The sequence below is a fragment of the Varroa jacobsoni genome, unplaced genomic scaffold (genome assembly GCF_002532875.2).
Source record: "Varroa jacobsoni isolate VJ856 unplaced genomic scaffold, vjacob_1.0 scaffold_437, whole genome shotgun sequence".
Taxonomy (NCBI): Eukaryota; Metazoa; Arthropoda; class Arachnida; order Mesostigmata; family Varroidae; genus Varroa; species Varroa jacobsoni.
Window position 1 is genome coordinate 270,680 of NW_019213339.1, and position 17,196 is coordinate 287,875.

At 39.2% G+C, this 17,196-nt stretch overlaps 2 protein-coding genes across 2 annotated transcripts; both read right to left on the reverse strand.

Moving 5' to 3' along the window:
- Window positions 1-451: 451 nt before the first annotated feature.
- On the reverse strand, window positions 452-12,148 carry LOC111260434 (uncharacterized). Its single transcript, XM_086968328.1, has 5 exons — window positions 11,552-12,148; window positions 10,919-11,177; window positions 10,452-10,555; window positions 5,058-5,704; window positions 452-3,517 (listed from the first exon to the last, which is right to left on the reverse strand). Exons 1-5 carry the CDS (start codon window positions 11,791-11,793, stop codon window positions 3,018-3,020), a joined length of 1,752 nt encoding a protein of 583 aa, XP_086824454.1. The 5' UTR covers window positions 11,794-12,148; the 3' UTR covers window positions 452-3,017.
- Window positions 12,149-14,089: 1,941 nt separating this feature from the next.
- Window positions 14,090-17,117, reverse strand: LOC147753498 (uncharacterized). Its single transcript, XM_086968325.1, has 2 exons — window positions 16,852-17,117; window positions 14,090-16,419 (listed from the first exon to the last, which is right to left on the reverse strand). The coding sequence occupies exons 1-2, from the start codon at window positions 17,029-17,031 to the stop codon at window positions 16,174-16,176; spliced, it is 426 nt and encodes a 141-aa protein (XP_086824451.1). The 5' UTR covers window positions 17,032-17,117; the 3' UTR covers window positions 14,090-16,173.
- Window positions 17,118-17,196: the final 79 nt, after the last annotated feature.

Below are 17,196 nucleotides of genomic sequence, written 5' to 3' on the forward strand. Positions count from 1 at the left end.
AATACTCTATCGATTTGTAGTCGTAGATATAATTTGATCATGACTGTAATAACAAATAGCAAAAGAACTCAAAAGCTATGGTGTGAACCTGTACCGAATTTCGTCTGCTAATTCTGCATTGTTGACAAATTGTCGAGGTTTTCGAATTTGTTAGGTGTATAATAACAATAGCAGTGTAATAAACTTGTATGTATACAGGTACCCTTATAATAGGAAAGCACCGTAGTAGTGCAGCGTAAACGAATTTGTAACAGTTATAATTTATTAATAAGGTCAATATGGCTTGTTGTCACATGTTTATTTCATCAGCTTGGTTAGATCCTGTTGGAAGTCAACGTTCCTGTGCGGGAAACGCGCCAAGTCACCTGCAAGTAAACTATCTCTTATTAGCTACAGTTCAATATCACTCAACAATCATCTTTATACGTTTAGGCACGACAAGAGAACACAGTTTTGTTTTCGTCAAAAAGGCACGCTTAATTCACTTTATTTAATATTATCAATAGTGTTATCTTATATACTAATGAAACACATAATTGCTATACGGAATATGTGTTATGAAGACTATAGGGTATATAAGAAGACAGCTAGCTATAGCTGGTCGTGCCGCTTGACTAGTTTGCTCGTTATAATATTTCATAAATCCTACTTTTCATCATACAGAATATATAGTGTCCCAGTGTAACTAACAGCACGTACGTCTTCAATTTATATGATATTGGTAAATTTCGCGTACGGTACCTCGACCTCAACTAACAACTTCGATCGAAATTATACTTAATGCCGTTCTGCATGATTATAAGTTGATAATTCCTTATGGAACAAGTGCATATCATCACAGACATCCAATACGCCTGCTGTGGATTCCTGTTTTTGTGATAACCACTCCAGCGGTTCGATTTCCAATTGGGACAATATCGAAACATTCGACGACAGAGGCAAAAAAGCTAGCACTAATTGTAGCAACGTAGCTTATGTTATCTTTTACATTTTCTTGCCGATTGTTACCTTTTGGATTACACGGTAGGGAATGAATATGGTTAGGCACGTATTGGCGATCGCCGTTCACATCAGTACTGAACCTAGATGTTGCCATGGCAACAGACTCCGCCGTGAATGACTGCCTGTACGGTTTTGCCAAATTTCAAAGGTTATTTTGAGTATTATTGAGATAAATATATATATGTGTATATCGAGATGGTAACTAAATGCACAGTAAGTAGTATCACATTATGTGCAGATATATATAATAATAACACATAAAGTTACCTGTGTAATGAAATCGTACACGAATGTAGATATCAAAGGGACTATCATGGTTATATACACATGAGTAAGCGTCAACACAGACATAAATATCACAAATATACACATTGATCTTTAAGCACTAGGTACGTAATACGTTTGCGGTTGGGAAACAGGTAGGATAACAGTCGTACAAATATGAAGAATACTCATCCGTATACGAATGTCTTCCGCTCAGATGCTTCCTTTCATAGTATATAGCCAGGTTCAACGGACCCTAATCGTAAACCTATATTCAATTCCTCTAAACCAACCCCATTTAGTGATGCGTACACGTTTAGTAATAAATGTATGGCATACCCAAACTACCCATTACTACGAGCTAGCTCATTAAATCATCGTCGGTTATTCTTCTCGATAGGGTTAAGCATGTATTGTAACGCTGGCGTATTTACAATGCGATATTTTGTTCATGTGTGTCTAATTCGTGAATTTGGTCTGACGAAAATCGACGGAACTGGGTTATGTCAAATGGCTGTTAGTAGCTATAGATGCGACGGTAACCCAAAATAGACAGAATGTTCGAATTCTCGGTGAGAAATGGCACTTTCTGAAACATATGTTCGGTGGACCTTTGACTCCTTACGATTTGCAGAAGTAAATCGATGAAAAAACGTTGCAGTTTTTAATCTGCTGCCGCGGTCGGCTCGTGCTGCGTAATGCTCAAAGCATCGACTGTTTTTGGCACAGAGTTTTGTGAAAGATACTATTCAAAAAGCTAGGTTCAAATGAATCGGGACGTTCACTTTTGTTGACTCATACGACATGAGACGGCATAGATCAATGCAAAGTTAATCAGATATCTGCATAATATGCACGTAACAAGACAGAAAACACATTCACGAAGACGCACGAGAGGCACTAGTATCTAGTAGCAGTAGTAGTAAGGTCAGGCCTAGTAAAGGAACCGTTGATTTTTTTAACGTAAAAAGCTGTTTTACGATCTACTGGTAATTTGTTATTAAGGATATTAGGTAAATGCGTCATTCGGCTAAAAACTATTTGATATTTTTATGAGTTTCGTAGCTCTAAACATTACATAGGGCTTGTGTATTGCACTGTGACGGTAAACAAGTAGCAACATTTATACTATTCGTAATGCAACGTAATTCTTTAATTAAATTGAGAATAGAATTGTATGTAGGAGGCCGTTCGTAAAACTGTGTGGGTAAAAGCAATGTATGTCCCTGAGATTGATGCTACAATTGAAAAATAAATTGTAAATATTACACTTTATACAAAAAAACGATCACACTTTGCATCAACCAGCAACGATCAATTCTATAACTGCAATTCACTGGACTCTCTTACCTACTCTGAAGGCCCCAGTGATTGTTATATGGCCGGCCAGCGAGTTTCGTGGCCAAAATCGAATCAATTCTGCCATCGGGCACTTCAATGACCATTTTGGCATAGACACATTTGACACTTCTGAGCGACTCCTGGACGACGATGCTAAGCCGGAGAGAATAATACCGTCAGAGTCGATCAGTAAAAAACTATCGAGATCAAATGTTTTTTCTCAAATAGACCAGACCAGACCACCTAATCGCCTGTAAAAATTTCGTTACATCTATGTCCCCATCTGCCGCAACATCAAACTACTTAATAGGCAGTTACGGTTCCAGGTCCTAGTGTTACTATTTCACAAAATCCAGCGCTCCAATTAACAGTTTGAGATTGAATTTTTTTCCATGAATTTATCCACAGTCTCATAACGACTTTAGTTTTGCCGCTGATAAAAACGCATCCATTACTGGCATGATTGTAGGGGCTGTAGGGTCGGCGGCCGGGCTAGGGCCTCGGTCTGATTTGCTATCAATGTCGCTCTCCGTGGACTGTTGCTGCTCTTGTTGGTGCCGTTGTTCTTTTTGCGCGATTTCACTGGCCTGGTTAGCCCTTAGCTCGCACGTTTCAGTTGCGACTTCTTGAAATGCCGCCCGCTCATGGCTTCTCTCATGTTTCTGCATAGCGCCTTTCTGGGTAAACGCCTTCCCACAGAAGCTGCACGCAAACGGCTTCTCGCCTGTATGCACTCGAATATGTCGAATGACGTTGGATGAGTTCGCTGAGACGTAACCGCATAGCGAGCATTGGAATGAGGAATCTGCCAGCCGGACAAGGAACTCGGATGTATTTCCAGCTGAGGTAACTGCCGGTGGTTGTGGCTGGGGCGCACGAAGCACGTGCCGGAACGATACGCGAATTAGGTCTGTAAGAAGTTAGCACAGAATTGGTATCGGTGAGATCGTCAAGTAAGCGATAAGGACTACTGTGCTCGCTGATACTACGGTATGGCTGATAACAGAAATTAATAATCGGCATGCTAACGAAAAAAAAACGCAATGGTACTCACATTTATCAATGCCGGATGTCAGATATTCATGCCATAGGATAAACTCAATTTTCCAACTGCACGGAGGTTAGAGAAACAAAAAATGCTCTAATAATGTATTATAATCGGGTATCCGATGGATGGGATCGAGCTAAATTTTGACAGATTTCGATGAAATGATGTAAATTCTGGCAACTGCATGCAGGCTACCTACTATTTATAAAGAACTACGAACGGATAGTATACTTATATATATATATATATATATATATATATATACATATATATATGTGTTTATTAAGCATTCGTTGGGCAACCTCATTGGGTTAAATAAGTATAGGCGTCTGGATACCAATTAATTAACAGATTGGCGGTAAAGCCAGTCCATTGTAGACGATAAGATTATGCCGCTACCAGACGCTGGGCATTATGCACTGCAAAACCTCTCCATGTCTGTTATGTTTCTATATATTCATATCTGTGTGTAAACGCGCCACTATTTTCGCATAAACGTTAAGTCAAAAATGAGATCTTCTATACTAGGTAACACACATGAATGAAAGAAGATGATCATTCGTTTTTGTCGCTAAAAATTATGATCTATATATAGTTCTATATGAGCTTCTACTTCCCATTGAATACATTCCTTTTTTTCAGGTACTAATGCGTTTATGGTACGAACATAAAGTATTCGTCAATATTCTACCCATCGATTAGGGCTGCTAACGCGAACATACCCAACCGCTCACTTAATAGTTTTCCTGTGTTTCAAAGCGGTGCAGTTACGTTAGATCGAGCCATTTTGTAAGGAATATAGTTGATTCTAAATGAGATCAATTAAAAATATAGCAATCTAATTTGATTGCCGACCAATTCACGCACGGCTTATTGTTTGTGCATGTGTGTGTGTGTGTGGGGGGGGGGGGATGGAATAACATAAACAATACAGAAAGTAGATTCCTGAGTTGAATTTTATAGAAATCAACAATTCATTAACTGAACCTAACAATAAATTGCGCGTGTGCATCTACTATCTAATGAACATTCCTGATTGTACAAATTAAATTCATACATAGGCTGAAAATTAGAAGGACCTGGTGAGTGCTCCTCACAAAACAGATTTTGTTTTTGCTGGTAAAATATTGGCCACACGTTAACAGCAATCGGCTCTAGCTCCACTGCATTACACTGACAATAATACTAGTAATAATAGAAAATGGTTATTAATTGAAAGTATACATTGTAAAAGAGGTAGCCTTTTTGACCTACATAACTGAGGACAAACTATCATGAAAATATCGTACGTTATGTTTAGATTCAAGTATATATAATAGTGTTTGTAATAGATATGAAGCGGACGTGACGTAATGTGAATATACTACGTCAGGATAGTAGTAGAGAGAATCCACTTGAATTTAGATGGGGCTCGGTACCCCTGGACAGGTTTTTCGGTGCACGTACAGAGCCGGGGTGGACGGGTAGCCTTGGCCACACTTTTCGCACTTAAACGGCCTTTCCTTGGTGTGAATTGCTCGTACATGATTCATCATAACGCTGCGCACGGTGAAGCCTTTACCACAAAATTCGCAAGCATAAGGCCGTTCACCGGTGTGCGTCCGCAGATGGGTCTTCATATTTCGGTTAGACTTGTAGTTACAGACGAGGCAACGGAACAACCCGTCAGGGTCACGCACAGACAAGTTGGCAAGGTCACGACACGGAGCGCGTTCTAAAAGCTGCAGGCTAGATGAATTCAATTCATCTGTGGTATTGTTGCTAGCGGTGCCGTTATTTGAATGGCTGGGAGAGGGACTAAGGGAGCTGCACGACTGTTGTGATGAGGGCACAATACTGAATAGATGGCTGAAGACAGCGTGAAGTTGTGCTCGATCAATGTCATCTTTGAGTCCAACATCTGAAGACGTCGAGGGAGGACGAGATGGAAGAGAAAAATATGAATAATACGCTATTATGGCAAATCGCGTAAAGCATATGTCGCTATATATATATGTTGAATGCAAATACGAAATAATCTCCGAAATGTATGTCGCCTGACTGCAATACCTGCCCAGAGCTCTGAAAGTTGCTTAGTCCTTGCAAAGATATAATCGTCAGTCAAAGACAGTTGTTTACGTACGTTTCAAGTCGTTGCAAAAAGTTGCATTTTCGGTAGATAAGGAAGAAGGAAGTGGAATCCCCCGAAAATCGATCGAGTTGCGCATCATTGCACGCCGTACCAGATAGCAGTTCATATTAAAGAAGAACCGGGGCAAAATATAAAAGCGAAAAAAGAAGACGGAGGAATAATAGAAAAGCAGAAACGGGAGTGATAGATAAACCAAAACTGATCAAGCAATTCATTAATCAAAATAGTGTCAATACGAAATCAATGGCAACAGATTTATTTATTAGAAATATACATATATTTTCGAAGGGTATGTGGATGGGATTATTACTGATTAATGAAAGATAGCGAGCAGGCGTGCTCCGATAGTTCATTAGTTCTTTTTTGGATAGGCCATCTTGTTCGTTGCAGTGCGTGATCGTCCACACTGTCTATACCGAGACGAACATTTCAGGGATACGATTGAGTATACGGCAAGGCAGGCTAATCTTTCTGAAAGCAAACGAAATATTAGATAACTGCGCAAAGAGTTGAAGCGGTGTTTTTATTGCAAAATACGCGTTCATGGACGCGCACCGTCAGACAGTAACTCAATAAAACGAATAAAAACAAGCACAACTTTATTTCTTTAATAATAAATGATCTAAGTAAATTTATTGCCTTAACCTTACATTGTTCACATTAGATTTGTTCTTAATCCCGCTGTATAGTAAATATATAGTATATATCAATCAATATTGCGATTATTATACAGGCGGCATTTTGTCGACGGTGTAGTGTATTGTACACAGTATATCGTACTGACGTTCGTATCAGTTGGCTCGTTTACACATTGCGTCTTGTACATCATTGGCTATTGGCTTCATCAAATCGCCATTGACAAAAGTGTTGATTGTCCATATAAGTGTATAAATGTGTGTGTCTCGGTATATTACAATAAAAATGTGTCACGGCTGGCCAACAACATGTCAGCATTCAAAAGCCAAAAATATCAACAGTAAAATAATGCCCCCCCCCCCCTCCACCCCTCCCCCCCGCGCCCCAACACCCCACCCGGGATCTCATCATTACGCGACAAAATCGATGCCTCTCTCAAAGTATCTTAGCAGTTTAGCTTCTCAGTATTTCCGTTTATTCGACTCGCTCAATAGTTTCTAGTAGCTAATGGTAAATAAATGTCCAGCTATGACTAATAACGAAAGATAAACAAAGAACGAAATTAGTATAATAATAATAATAATTAGCAATGCCCGCGTACGTTGTGCTTCTTGCATTTTTTCCTCTTCCCTTTCTCCTTGTGAATGAAGACATCAATCGAGTAGTAAGTCTGGCCGAACGCCTTACATGATATAGTGAAGCGACCAAATGATGACAACAACTAGATCCAAAAGCTCGTATACTCAATGAGAGAAATTGGCACTATTGAAGCAGTTAATGTGACCCTTTCTCTGATCACACTGAACCAACCCTGAATGGCACAAACATCTCGTTGCATCACGACCGTTACTCTAAATTAATACAAACTATTACTGTTATTGTTATTATTAGTCAAGAAAATTTTCTTCGCGGTAAAATCATGGCAAGAGGTAACCGTTGTCCTAAACTCGCATAGGCTCTAATTAGCGCTCATTACTCAAACGACTTGGCATTTAAACACACGTAATTATACAGCTCCATCATAATCATTGTGGTTTCTACTACACAGTCGTCACGGGGAAAAACTACAGACAGACGTCGACGCTAGCGACAATGAATCTTTTTGAAAGATTTTACATATATATACTTCCTCTCTAATATTTCAGACATACACGCGTTGCATGTTTAGGCCTAGTCTCGTCAGTAAGTACCCCGATTGGTCACAGAGTCAAGAAGGTAATGATTTATCGTCCCTATCCATCCGAGTTGTTTGGCGTTCATATCGTCGTGGGCGAGAAATCGAGCCCTCGACGCCATAGGCTACTACATAAACTGTAGCCAAATGTGTATACATTAGTGTGTATATGGTCGTGTGATTGCGTAGCAAGATGGGTCGGATTTGTTTTGTTCTTCTGTTAATTACTATAGCATAATGGCGTGACAATTGTATCCAAGAACTGTCATCCAAAATTTGCAACAAAGATTGGAAACAGCAGCAGCAGCAGCAGCAGCATTGAGCCAGTTAAGGCCATTTCTGCCGAGGTATCGGTTATTTGTCTACATAGATAAGCGTTGTCGAGGTCCAAAATGTAGAGAAAAAAGCCAAACCAGTCACGGGAATCAGGTATGCTTCAAGTATATCTTCTTAAATGCCAATCATTCGAATCGCCATTTTATATGCCAGCTTGTTTACATTGATACGCTTATGATAAATTGGGTCTCTGTAATCCCCTATTGTTGCTGTATTTAGGCACTCATTTGCCTCTTTCTCAAGTGATTAGTTGCCCCCTACTGTACATACAGGGTGTCACATGTATAGAGCTTAGTTCTATCAATATAAAGTACATACACATATATATGTATATATATATATATATATATATATATAAAGGTATTACATGTTTATGTATGTATATAATGAATATGCTCCGCTCAAATATCTCACCGGGATTTATCGGAATGCTTCTAAGGAAGTTTTAAGGGATATCGTCACGTACAAAAAAAAAGTTGTAGTTTTTGGGCAGGACTTTTTCGTGACGAAAATAGTAAATATGTCCGTTCGTATCGTTGTGTTGCGCCTATGCATCACTGACCTGCGCCGTTTTCACTGGCGGTGCCAAATACAAGTTACCTAGTTCTAAGCACGAGCAGAACATGGGCGTACTCGTTCGTTATTACTTCCAGGTACTGCGGTTAGCAAAGCCAACTTGAATGAACGCGTAGTTAATTGGCACCGTTACAACACAGGTAGCACGATTATTTACTCGATTTTCTAGCATTTGTCAAGAAAATTATTATAACTTACTCACCTCTAGGCCAAATAGCTAATTCATTTTAATTATTTAAGTGAGCTTTATCTTTTAAAGGCCGCTACAGTCTCAAAACTAATGTCATTAATTTCTTTGTATCGCTTTCTCACTGCATTTATTTCGGTGGATTCCCGTTTTAAGTAGTATTTTTAAGAATGAGATCCCTGACCATTGTTAAATTTCCTGTCGAAATTAATGTAAAACATGTACATCTGCAAAGGCACAATTTTTCCTTCATTTTTTTCATACATCATACAGAACGCGTTAGCACAAATTGGCCATATCCAAATAATTACCACAACCATTTTAGATTCAAATCAGGCGACAAAAGCTTCTGATTTTGATTAGTTCGATCATGATAACTTGAATGATTCGATGAAAAATGTCGGTAAGCTCCGTATCATTTTTTTTCCTATTCCTAAACATTCTATCCACTAACATCTAATAAATAAGCGTACACCAATCTCCAGAGTAAATTATGTTTACATTCATAATGAACAGGGACATTTTTGAAATGTCTCTGGTTATAAAACATCCACTTACGTAAGCATTCAGACAATAAACAAACGTCTCTTTTTATATAACTATAAAAAAAAAAAAATGAATAATTGTTGGGAGCGTCAACGGGTAATATCTTGACAACAATAATAATAATAGAAAAGTAATTATGTACTAGCTACTGCGTCCTACGACGTGTCGTCTTGCCTTGGCATTAACGTTTTATTTTTTGCTTGCGGTCCTAAAATTGATCATATATGTGAAAGTAATAGATATGGTCATGCGTAATTTTCTGCATTGTGATTCGTTCGCCTAGTAGACTTGGGAACAGCTGAAGTATTCTGACCCTAAAACCAGGTGTGTGCATACTACTTTTCGCGTTGGAACGGATTAACCGTTTGAAGCAATGCTAAACTAAGGCAGTACCGGACGTAAAGCTCGAAACATTTCCTTTATTCTGCTTATGCCTACATCAAGCTTTAATTAATTTTGTTTTTTTTTTGTTATTTTTTGTAAAAATCGCCACGTTTCAGTAATCTCAAACTACTAGCCGAGAGTTAATATTGACTGTTGGTGTGGGCTCATGCTAACGCTAATCTAACAAAAAAAAAAATGGTAAATACATTTCAATGTGGTCACCGTTCATAGCTGAATGTCGGTGAACTATACAGACACAGATATTGGATTAGTAGAAAAACACTCCCAACATGCGAACCACACACAGATTTCGAATATCTACATGAATATAGATACAATACAATGCATTACATCAAAAAAAAAGTATACGAGTAGATGTTAATCGCAATCATAATAAATAATAATAGTAAGTTGGAATAATAAATGGTAAAACACGGCTTAAGCAGCGATAGTGTATATGCAAAGTAAAGCAAAACCCTCTTGAAAGTTTGAAAAATGTTCCTCGTACGTTGGTTAAAGTACTCACAAGGTAAAATTCAGTTGGTTCTTAGACTTTCAAGTGACTTTCGCTGTACTCTGTATATATTTATACATATATATATATATGTATAAGGCATGGCCTGGAATGTTGACCTTCGACTCTTACCTCTCATGTGTCCATTAGTTGACCACTATTCGTATCGTAAATATGATACAACATACTGATAAATTTAATTCAGCCTTTACCAATAGGTCTACTGCTGCTGGTGCCATTAGGATGAAGCCGATTGGCACCCTGAAATGGCATTTTTACTTGTTTGTTTAATACGGTGTCACACTTGCTCACTGACAACAAAGCGAACATTTCACAGCACCTTCGCTCGTTTGTGATACCGTCTCGACCGAACCTCGATATGAGCCGATCTTTTCACCGGAAAGCATTACAAGTACCTTCAAAGAGTTCAATGATCGTATTAAAAAAAATTATACGATAATCTTATCATGATCAACGATGTGCCTCATGCTGCCTTGTTTTCTTGGTAAATAGAAACTTCGTTGTGCTTAGAAACGTCACGTGAAAAATAAAACAACAACAATAATAATAATAATAATAAAAAGGGTAACAACGATAAAAATAATAAGCAAACTCGGAACTGCCGCGTTGGAAGACATGTGCTTCGTGCACGTATCTTAGCAACAATCATTGAATTTCAATATAAGTCCTAATATAATGTTGTCGTAAAAGTCAAACTATAGCGTTGCCTTGATTAGATTCCTCATCGGGGTCTTCATTTGCTAGGGGTTTTCGGAAACGAGGCCGTGTCGCATGCGGCAGGTTTTTCTATGGACAGCGAGTGCCGCGGACGATGAATAACTCTTGGGACAGAGATTGCAGTTGTACGGCTTTTCCAGCGTGTGCCGAGATCGTACATGATTATCCCGACATTCGCGCTTGTTAAAGCAGCGTCCACACAACTCGCATTGGTAGGGCTTGACCCCAGTATGAGTACGTACATGCTCCCGACAACGAGACCTTGATGATGTCTTGTGTTCACAAAACGTGCATCGAAATCTGCAATAAGGAATCGAAGGTAAACGGGTTAGTTTACCGTTCTTAATTAGAGACTACTATCGAGTAACTGAATCAACATTTGATGGCAGCCTCTGATGAAACACAAGCCATTAGGGATACAAACACAGAACTGACATCAAACACTGCTCCATCAATCAAACATGACACTCAGTAATATCCCGTTATCGACCATCGGAGTCGACCCGAGGCGCTAATAATTCGTTAACAGTACATTATAGTGGCAATTTTGTAGTACTTCCTTAGGTCTATCTGCGTCAAGTATGTTCATAACATGATTGCTCCGTACCATGGTGATCTCGACGACCATTTTCTCAAATAAAGGCTGGGGGATCTGTGTAGTGGTTTTGGTTTACCTTTCATCAGCATCGCGTACGATAAACTCATCCTCGGGGAAAATTTTCTGCGTGTCGTTATCGTGTCGAAACGATCTCCCAAAAACTTGCAAACCACCGCTTGCAATAGGCACATCCATGTGTAGTTGTCCATCGACCTGACTGAATTTCCCGCCTGAGCCTCCAGAAGCGCTGTTTTTGTTGTTGTTATTCTGTTCCATAAGTCGTGACAGGTCACTGTACAGGTCGGAAGGTAGGAGCATTTCGTTTGCTCCTAATAATTCGTATACGTCAGAAGAGGAACATATATTCTGGTGTATATATATATTTCATACAAAACTCAAACAAAACGATAGCTGAACATAGTTTCAATAAAAAATCTTACGGCTTTAAAATAATCAATCAGACGCTCTACGCTGTACCACGTCCTTCTGGCAAATACCATCAGTGTTAGTTTTACAGAACGTGCATAGGCGAACATTCGAATCGCAAAACAAGAACGCAGCAAAAACGTACGAAAACATAAAGGACAGTATAATTAATTTATTATATTCAAATAAAATTAGTAGAAAGTAAGTAAAGCAGGCGAAACATAAGGCAATAACGGCAACGATTCTTAGTCGAATGCAGTGAGTCGAATCTGAAAGAAAAATAAGAAAATTAGTAGAATTCGTGATAATTACTATTACTTCACTTACAATGTCTTCAATGTAGACATGAATTCCAACCCGTATATGTATTTGTCGTAACAACAATGGAACCGATACAACGACTTCATCTTAAGACAAGTAACGTTTATTATAATTAGTCCGTATCAATTTATCTTCAGTGAATCGCCTCGTAGTCGTCATTGCTTAATTATTAGCTTACTAAACATCTAACTCTACTGACGACGACAGAACCTAAGTAAAAGTGATATGGCTTTCTCATTGACGAGATGTCCCTATAGGCAACGGTAGTCGTGAAACTGGCTCTTCTCACGAACTATCACCCTTTAATAAGACGTACAAATCTATGATTTACTTTTTTTCGATATATTAATTGGAGAGCATCGTTCACTTTTGCTCGTCGCCTTATTCTATAGGGTCTCAAATATGTACGACCTACATACGTCATCGGTATTACTTGTCTTGCGGAAAACTTCTCACGCTCTGAGAATAATCCGAATCCACTAAGTTGATAATTACCAGGTAGATCATCAGCTTTTTTGTGAGGCGAATGAGTGTATGTATCCACATAAACAACCAAGTTACTCAATGTTATAGAGTCAATGTAAATTAGGGTAGAATTCAACGTTATTCAAGGTCTATCGGCAATTTGATCGATATGAATCTGAGCAGTGTTTAAAGCGCTACATGTGCAGCTTACGCGCTTTCAATTAAGAGGAATTAATTAATCGAAAAAAGATTATGTTTTGCTCGCTCCTTTGGAGTCGCACGGGAGATCTTCCGAAATCCAGAAAAAACGTTTCGAGTTCCACGTTCAGCTCTGCGTTAGTTAATTATCAGATCGGACAGCTGGCCTCTGCCAGTACTAACTAAACCGTGTCTACGTTCAGTTTCAAACTCAACCACCACGGGCGCCTAAACTTAGGACGAAGGCATGTTGCCACTGCGCTGTCGCAAGGACAGGTCTTCCTATTTCCTCATGTATTGTTTTCGCATAGCAACAGCCTAAGTCCAGGGCTGACAGCTGGTTGAAACCATTAACGCAATGGTCAGAGATGCTCAACGCTTGAGGTCCATGGACGAAGCCTTTTGTGCAGGCGGTACAGATCAGGCCCGGATGGTGAAATCAATGCTTCTTTCATCTATTTACTTTATTATTGCTGGCGCGGTCACCAGAAAACTCTCGGACTGAACCGCTTACAGCAACCGCGCCTAACTACCCCTTTTCGTGATCGATTCCTTGAATATATTTGTCGGAGACAAGTAATTCTCCAAAAAAAAATCAGATCCCACATTATGGCGGGGAGTCAGATTGTACGATACACTTGAATAATTGTAAATGACAGTAATCTGTAGATACCATTCAACTCCATTAGCGACAGGCCATTAGTGACTTGACATAAGATAAAGCTTCGACAAATGGTAGCCGTCTAGAAAAAGGAGCTAATCCTGAAAAATGCCAAAATCGACGCCCGGTTTGAGGAAAACATAGACACATTCGAGCAAGTCGTCTTTTTGGTGCTAGCTAACTGCATGGTAATAAGTATAATCATAAGCATGTGACCATGTTTTATTATAAATGTACACGGTTTGTGCTGTTACCATTATCCAGATTGTAACCGAATCACTCGAATGGCCCTTTGGCCCTTGATCACCAGTGATCGGCTTAAGGCGTTGAGGTTGACTCTATCGGAAACGGAATGAAGCTCAAGTGACACGCTGGAGATTAGTTCCTCAGATCCTGTGATGGGAAGAACTGCATTAATTTCAGATCGTCTCAGCTAAAGGTAAGCTCACAGAGGGAACTACAGACACCATATTGGTACAGCAGTGAGATAGTCACTGGTAGAACTACGGATGCAGGCAGGCAGAAAAATGAAATATCCAGGAATTGTAGCAGAATATAATCGTTCTTAATTGATTTATTTATAAAACCAGTTAGCAAAATATTCGGCACAACTCTATCCTCGACCTTCCTATGAATGTCACACTACAGAATCATTGCATCAACAGCAGTTGAATATAAGTTAATTATGGTGCTTTCATATATGTGTGTGTGTGTGTGTATGTATATATATATATACACATATATATAAATATATATATATATATATATATATTTAACACTTGGCTCATTAGGATTATTCTATGTGAAGTGTGGATCAGCCCAAAGAACAATTGCACATGTCCAAGTCGAATATAACAGGGAGTCATAACTGTTATCAAGTTAATATAAACTTGTTGAAAAAGAAACGCAGTAATGAATGTTGATCCATATATGCTTGGTTGTCTTCATCCAATAAATTCTCATTTGTAGGCAAATAAAAACAAACATCTCAAAACCCGTGCTACATAGAAACGACAGAAAACTATTTTTGGCCTTGAGCATACACACAGTGGTTAAGTTGAACTTGAAATGGGTTCTGAATAAGCGCTATATCCAATATCAGCGTTGAGTAACAATAGGTACATTGATCTACAACGAATCTATGTCGACTGTTACCAATAGCATTTGCTGCTATAGAAAAATCTCTAGTTCCATAGTTCTCTAGTTCTCTAGATTCCAGTTCGGTCCTAATCGATTTCAACGGCACCTCAAAATTTCTGCTTCTGAAGCCGGCAACACTGCACAGAGTGGCTGTTTGACAGAATTGTTTCGGTTATTTTTATTGTGCGAAAACCAGAATTCAACCAGGCTTACCTAACCTTAAATTTACTTACATCGATTTGCAGTGTACGGGTACTAACCGTACTAAAATACAATATCTGTCCAGGCAACTTGTTCCAATGTATCCTTCCATTACATATAACAGAATTTAAATAAGGGACGATAATATCTTGTCAGCCGAGAATGAAAATAAGGAAAACTAAAATGAAAATTAATAATAAAATTTGCTTTTTTTTTTGCACACCCTAGCGTGACAACAGTTATCGCTGTTGAGTGCTCTGTGAACTGCCCCCTCCTGTCTGATTTACGTACCGTGTCGCAGTCGTTATGCGACAAAAAGCGATCCTGAGCTACAGTAAGACGACCGGATATAAAGCGGCAGAATGTCCCTCCATATTGCTTTGTCTTTTCCCAATTTGATATATATATATATATCAACACATCTGCGTCCCATAATAGAAAGGTCTACTTGACATTATATATATGTACCCACAACATATACCCACTACACACATTTCTCTATGTATTTTGTATGGATTTATATAAAAATACTGCAGCAAGATATTATTCATTGGTTATCGAGACGTTCACGTATAGCGAATACGTCAACTCGCAAACGTCTATGCGTTGCGACCTAATGCGTTGGATCTATGGCAGCTTGGCAACACGTGAGTTGACAGAGACCATTAATTTGATGTATGTTTAATATGTACATATAATGGCCTCTTAAGGTTCTTGGTTACGCATCCATATGACAAGTGTTCTGCTTACATGATGGGGCCAATAACAATGTTAATGGACACAAGTACAAACAGCATCTCGTGTTTTTGATATTATCCTTTTTAACAGCAAACCTAATGCACGCCCACCGCACTATTCAACGACCCATTGGACCAACCAAAGATGTCAACAGTATTCGAAAGGCTCTCTGCCCTAAGTAAGGCATTCGTACTCGTTAGTGGGCCTTATTTCAAGCTGTCGTGGAGGAAAATTAATTGCACAGCAATGCTTTTTGATTAGTGATGCCGTCAAACTGATAGCTTAATAATAGACCAACTTTAAACACAATCCGGAATCTTTCTATACACAGCCATAGGAGAAGCAATGGAACGGTCGGAGTTCATTCATTGCATTGTTAAATTAAACAGACAAGATGCGTTTATGAGTAATTGCCCTGCCAAAGTGACTGGGGCAAGCTAAACAAGAGCGAACTCCATATCCGATTTGTTCGTAAGTCTGGACTTATCTTAATCAGTTATGTCATGATTATTACGTCATGCTGTTTTTTTTCCCATTGTGTGTTTATTTTAAAGTCCTAAAGCAGCATTGGAGTATTCTAATTTGATTAAAGAGTCCATCGTGGGAGGATCGATAGGTTCATTGGTAATGATTTCCGCTGCACTGGTTCGCATCAGATGTGTTGGCGTACGTTGATGTTGCTGGAACGCTGAGCTCGTGGCGAAACTTTTGTCACAAAGGCCACACGAAAACGGCCGTTCCGTGGCATGACGGCCTTTCATATGTTTCGACAAATGGTCCTTGCGCCCAAAAGACTAGTCAACGTTCAAAACGCACAAAATTCACACAGAACACAAAAGTAAATCATCTGCGACAGTTCGATCTAGTGATATCGGTAATGCATTCTCGTTGTTAGAAAAAGCAACTTGGATAGACAATAGAGGACGATCGTGCGCTAAAGCACCTAACTTCATTGGCCCTGCCTGATTCCAAAGGACCAGTTGTTCATACGGTCCTAAAGTCTGAGTCACATGTCGATGAACGATCTCTAATTTAGCAGTGCACTTCGAAAGATGCTGTTTTTAGTTTAGTAACGAAATATTATCATTGTCGCATGCGCGGAACGAACCGTTTAGTTTTATTGACTGCGAGAAGATCGTCCGCAGGTCGATTTTCATCGCTTACGCCTATATACACTGCTCGTAATAACGACGGTAATAACAAGCGTACTACATTGTATATCTTACCTTGCCACATATATTGCACTTATGAGGACGATGAGAACTATGGATCTGTAGAACGTGTCGCCGCATGGTATACGAGTGCTCCGTCTTATAACTGCATAGTAAACAGATGTAGGTTTTTTCTTCGCGCCGGAACATTCCCAAATCGTCGATTGAACTGAGGCTATTGTTATAGTCCAGCATGTCGGTCACAACCGGTGCCAATGTGGGTCCTGTAAACAATGGATAAACCCGACGTCGTCATTTGATACCCTCTTCGCCTATAACAATAGGCAACAATTCTTCTACTGCTAACCAATATACATTTGCGTAAATATGCTGAGAATTCCGCAAAGCTGGCCTCGGTCA

Bases quoted from the DNA above. Each gene is read 5' to 3' on its own strand.
- LOC111260434 (XM_086968328.1), bottom strand. From the start codon at position 11,793: ATGCTCCTACCTTCCGACCTGTACAGTGACCTGTCACGACTTATGGAA. The intron at 5,705-10,451 runs GTGAGCAAGTGT...AGCTCTGGGCAG, and splicing joins AAATGTTCGCTTTGTTGTCA to GTATTGCAGTCAGGCGACAT. The intron at 3,518-5,057 runs AAATTCAAGTGG...AACTTCTTACAG, and splicing joins AGGGGTACCGAGCCCCATCT to ACCTAATTCGCGTATCGTTC.
- LOC147753498 (XM_086968325.1), bottom strand. From the start codon at position 17,031: ATGCTGGACTATAACAATAGCCTCAGTTCAATCGACGATTTGGGAATG. The intron at 16,420-16,851 runs GTAAGATATACA...AACGTTGACTAG, and splicing joins AGTGCAATATATGTGGCAAG to TCTTTTGGGCGCAAGGACCA.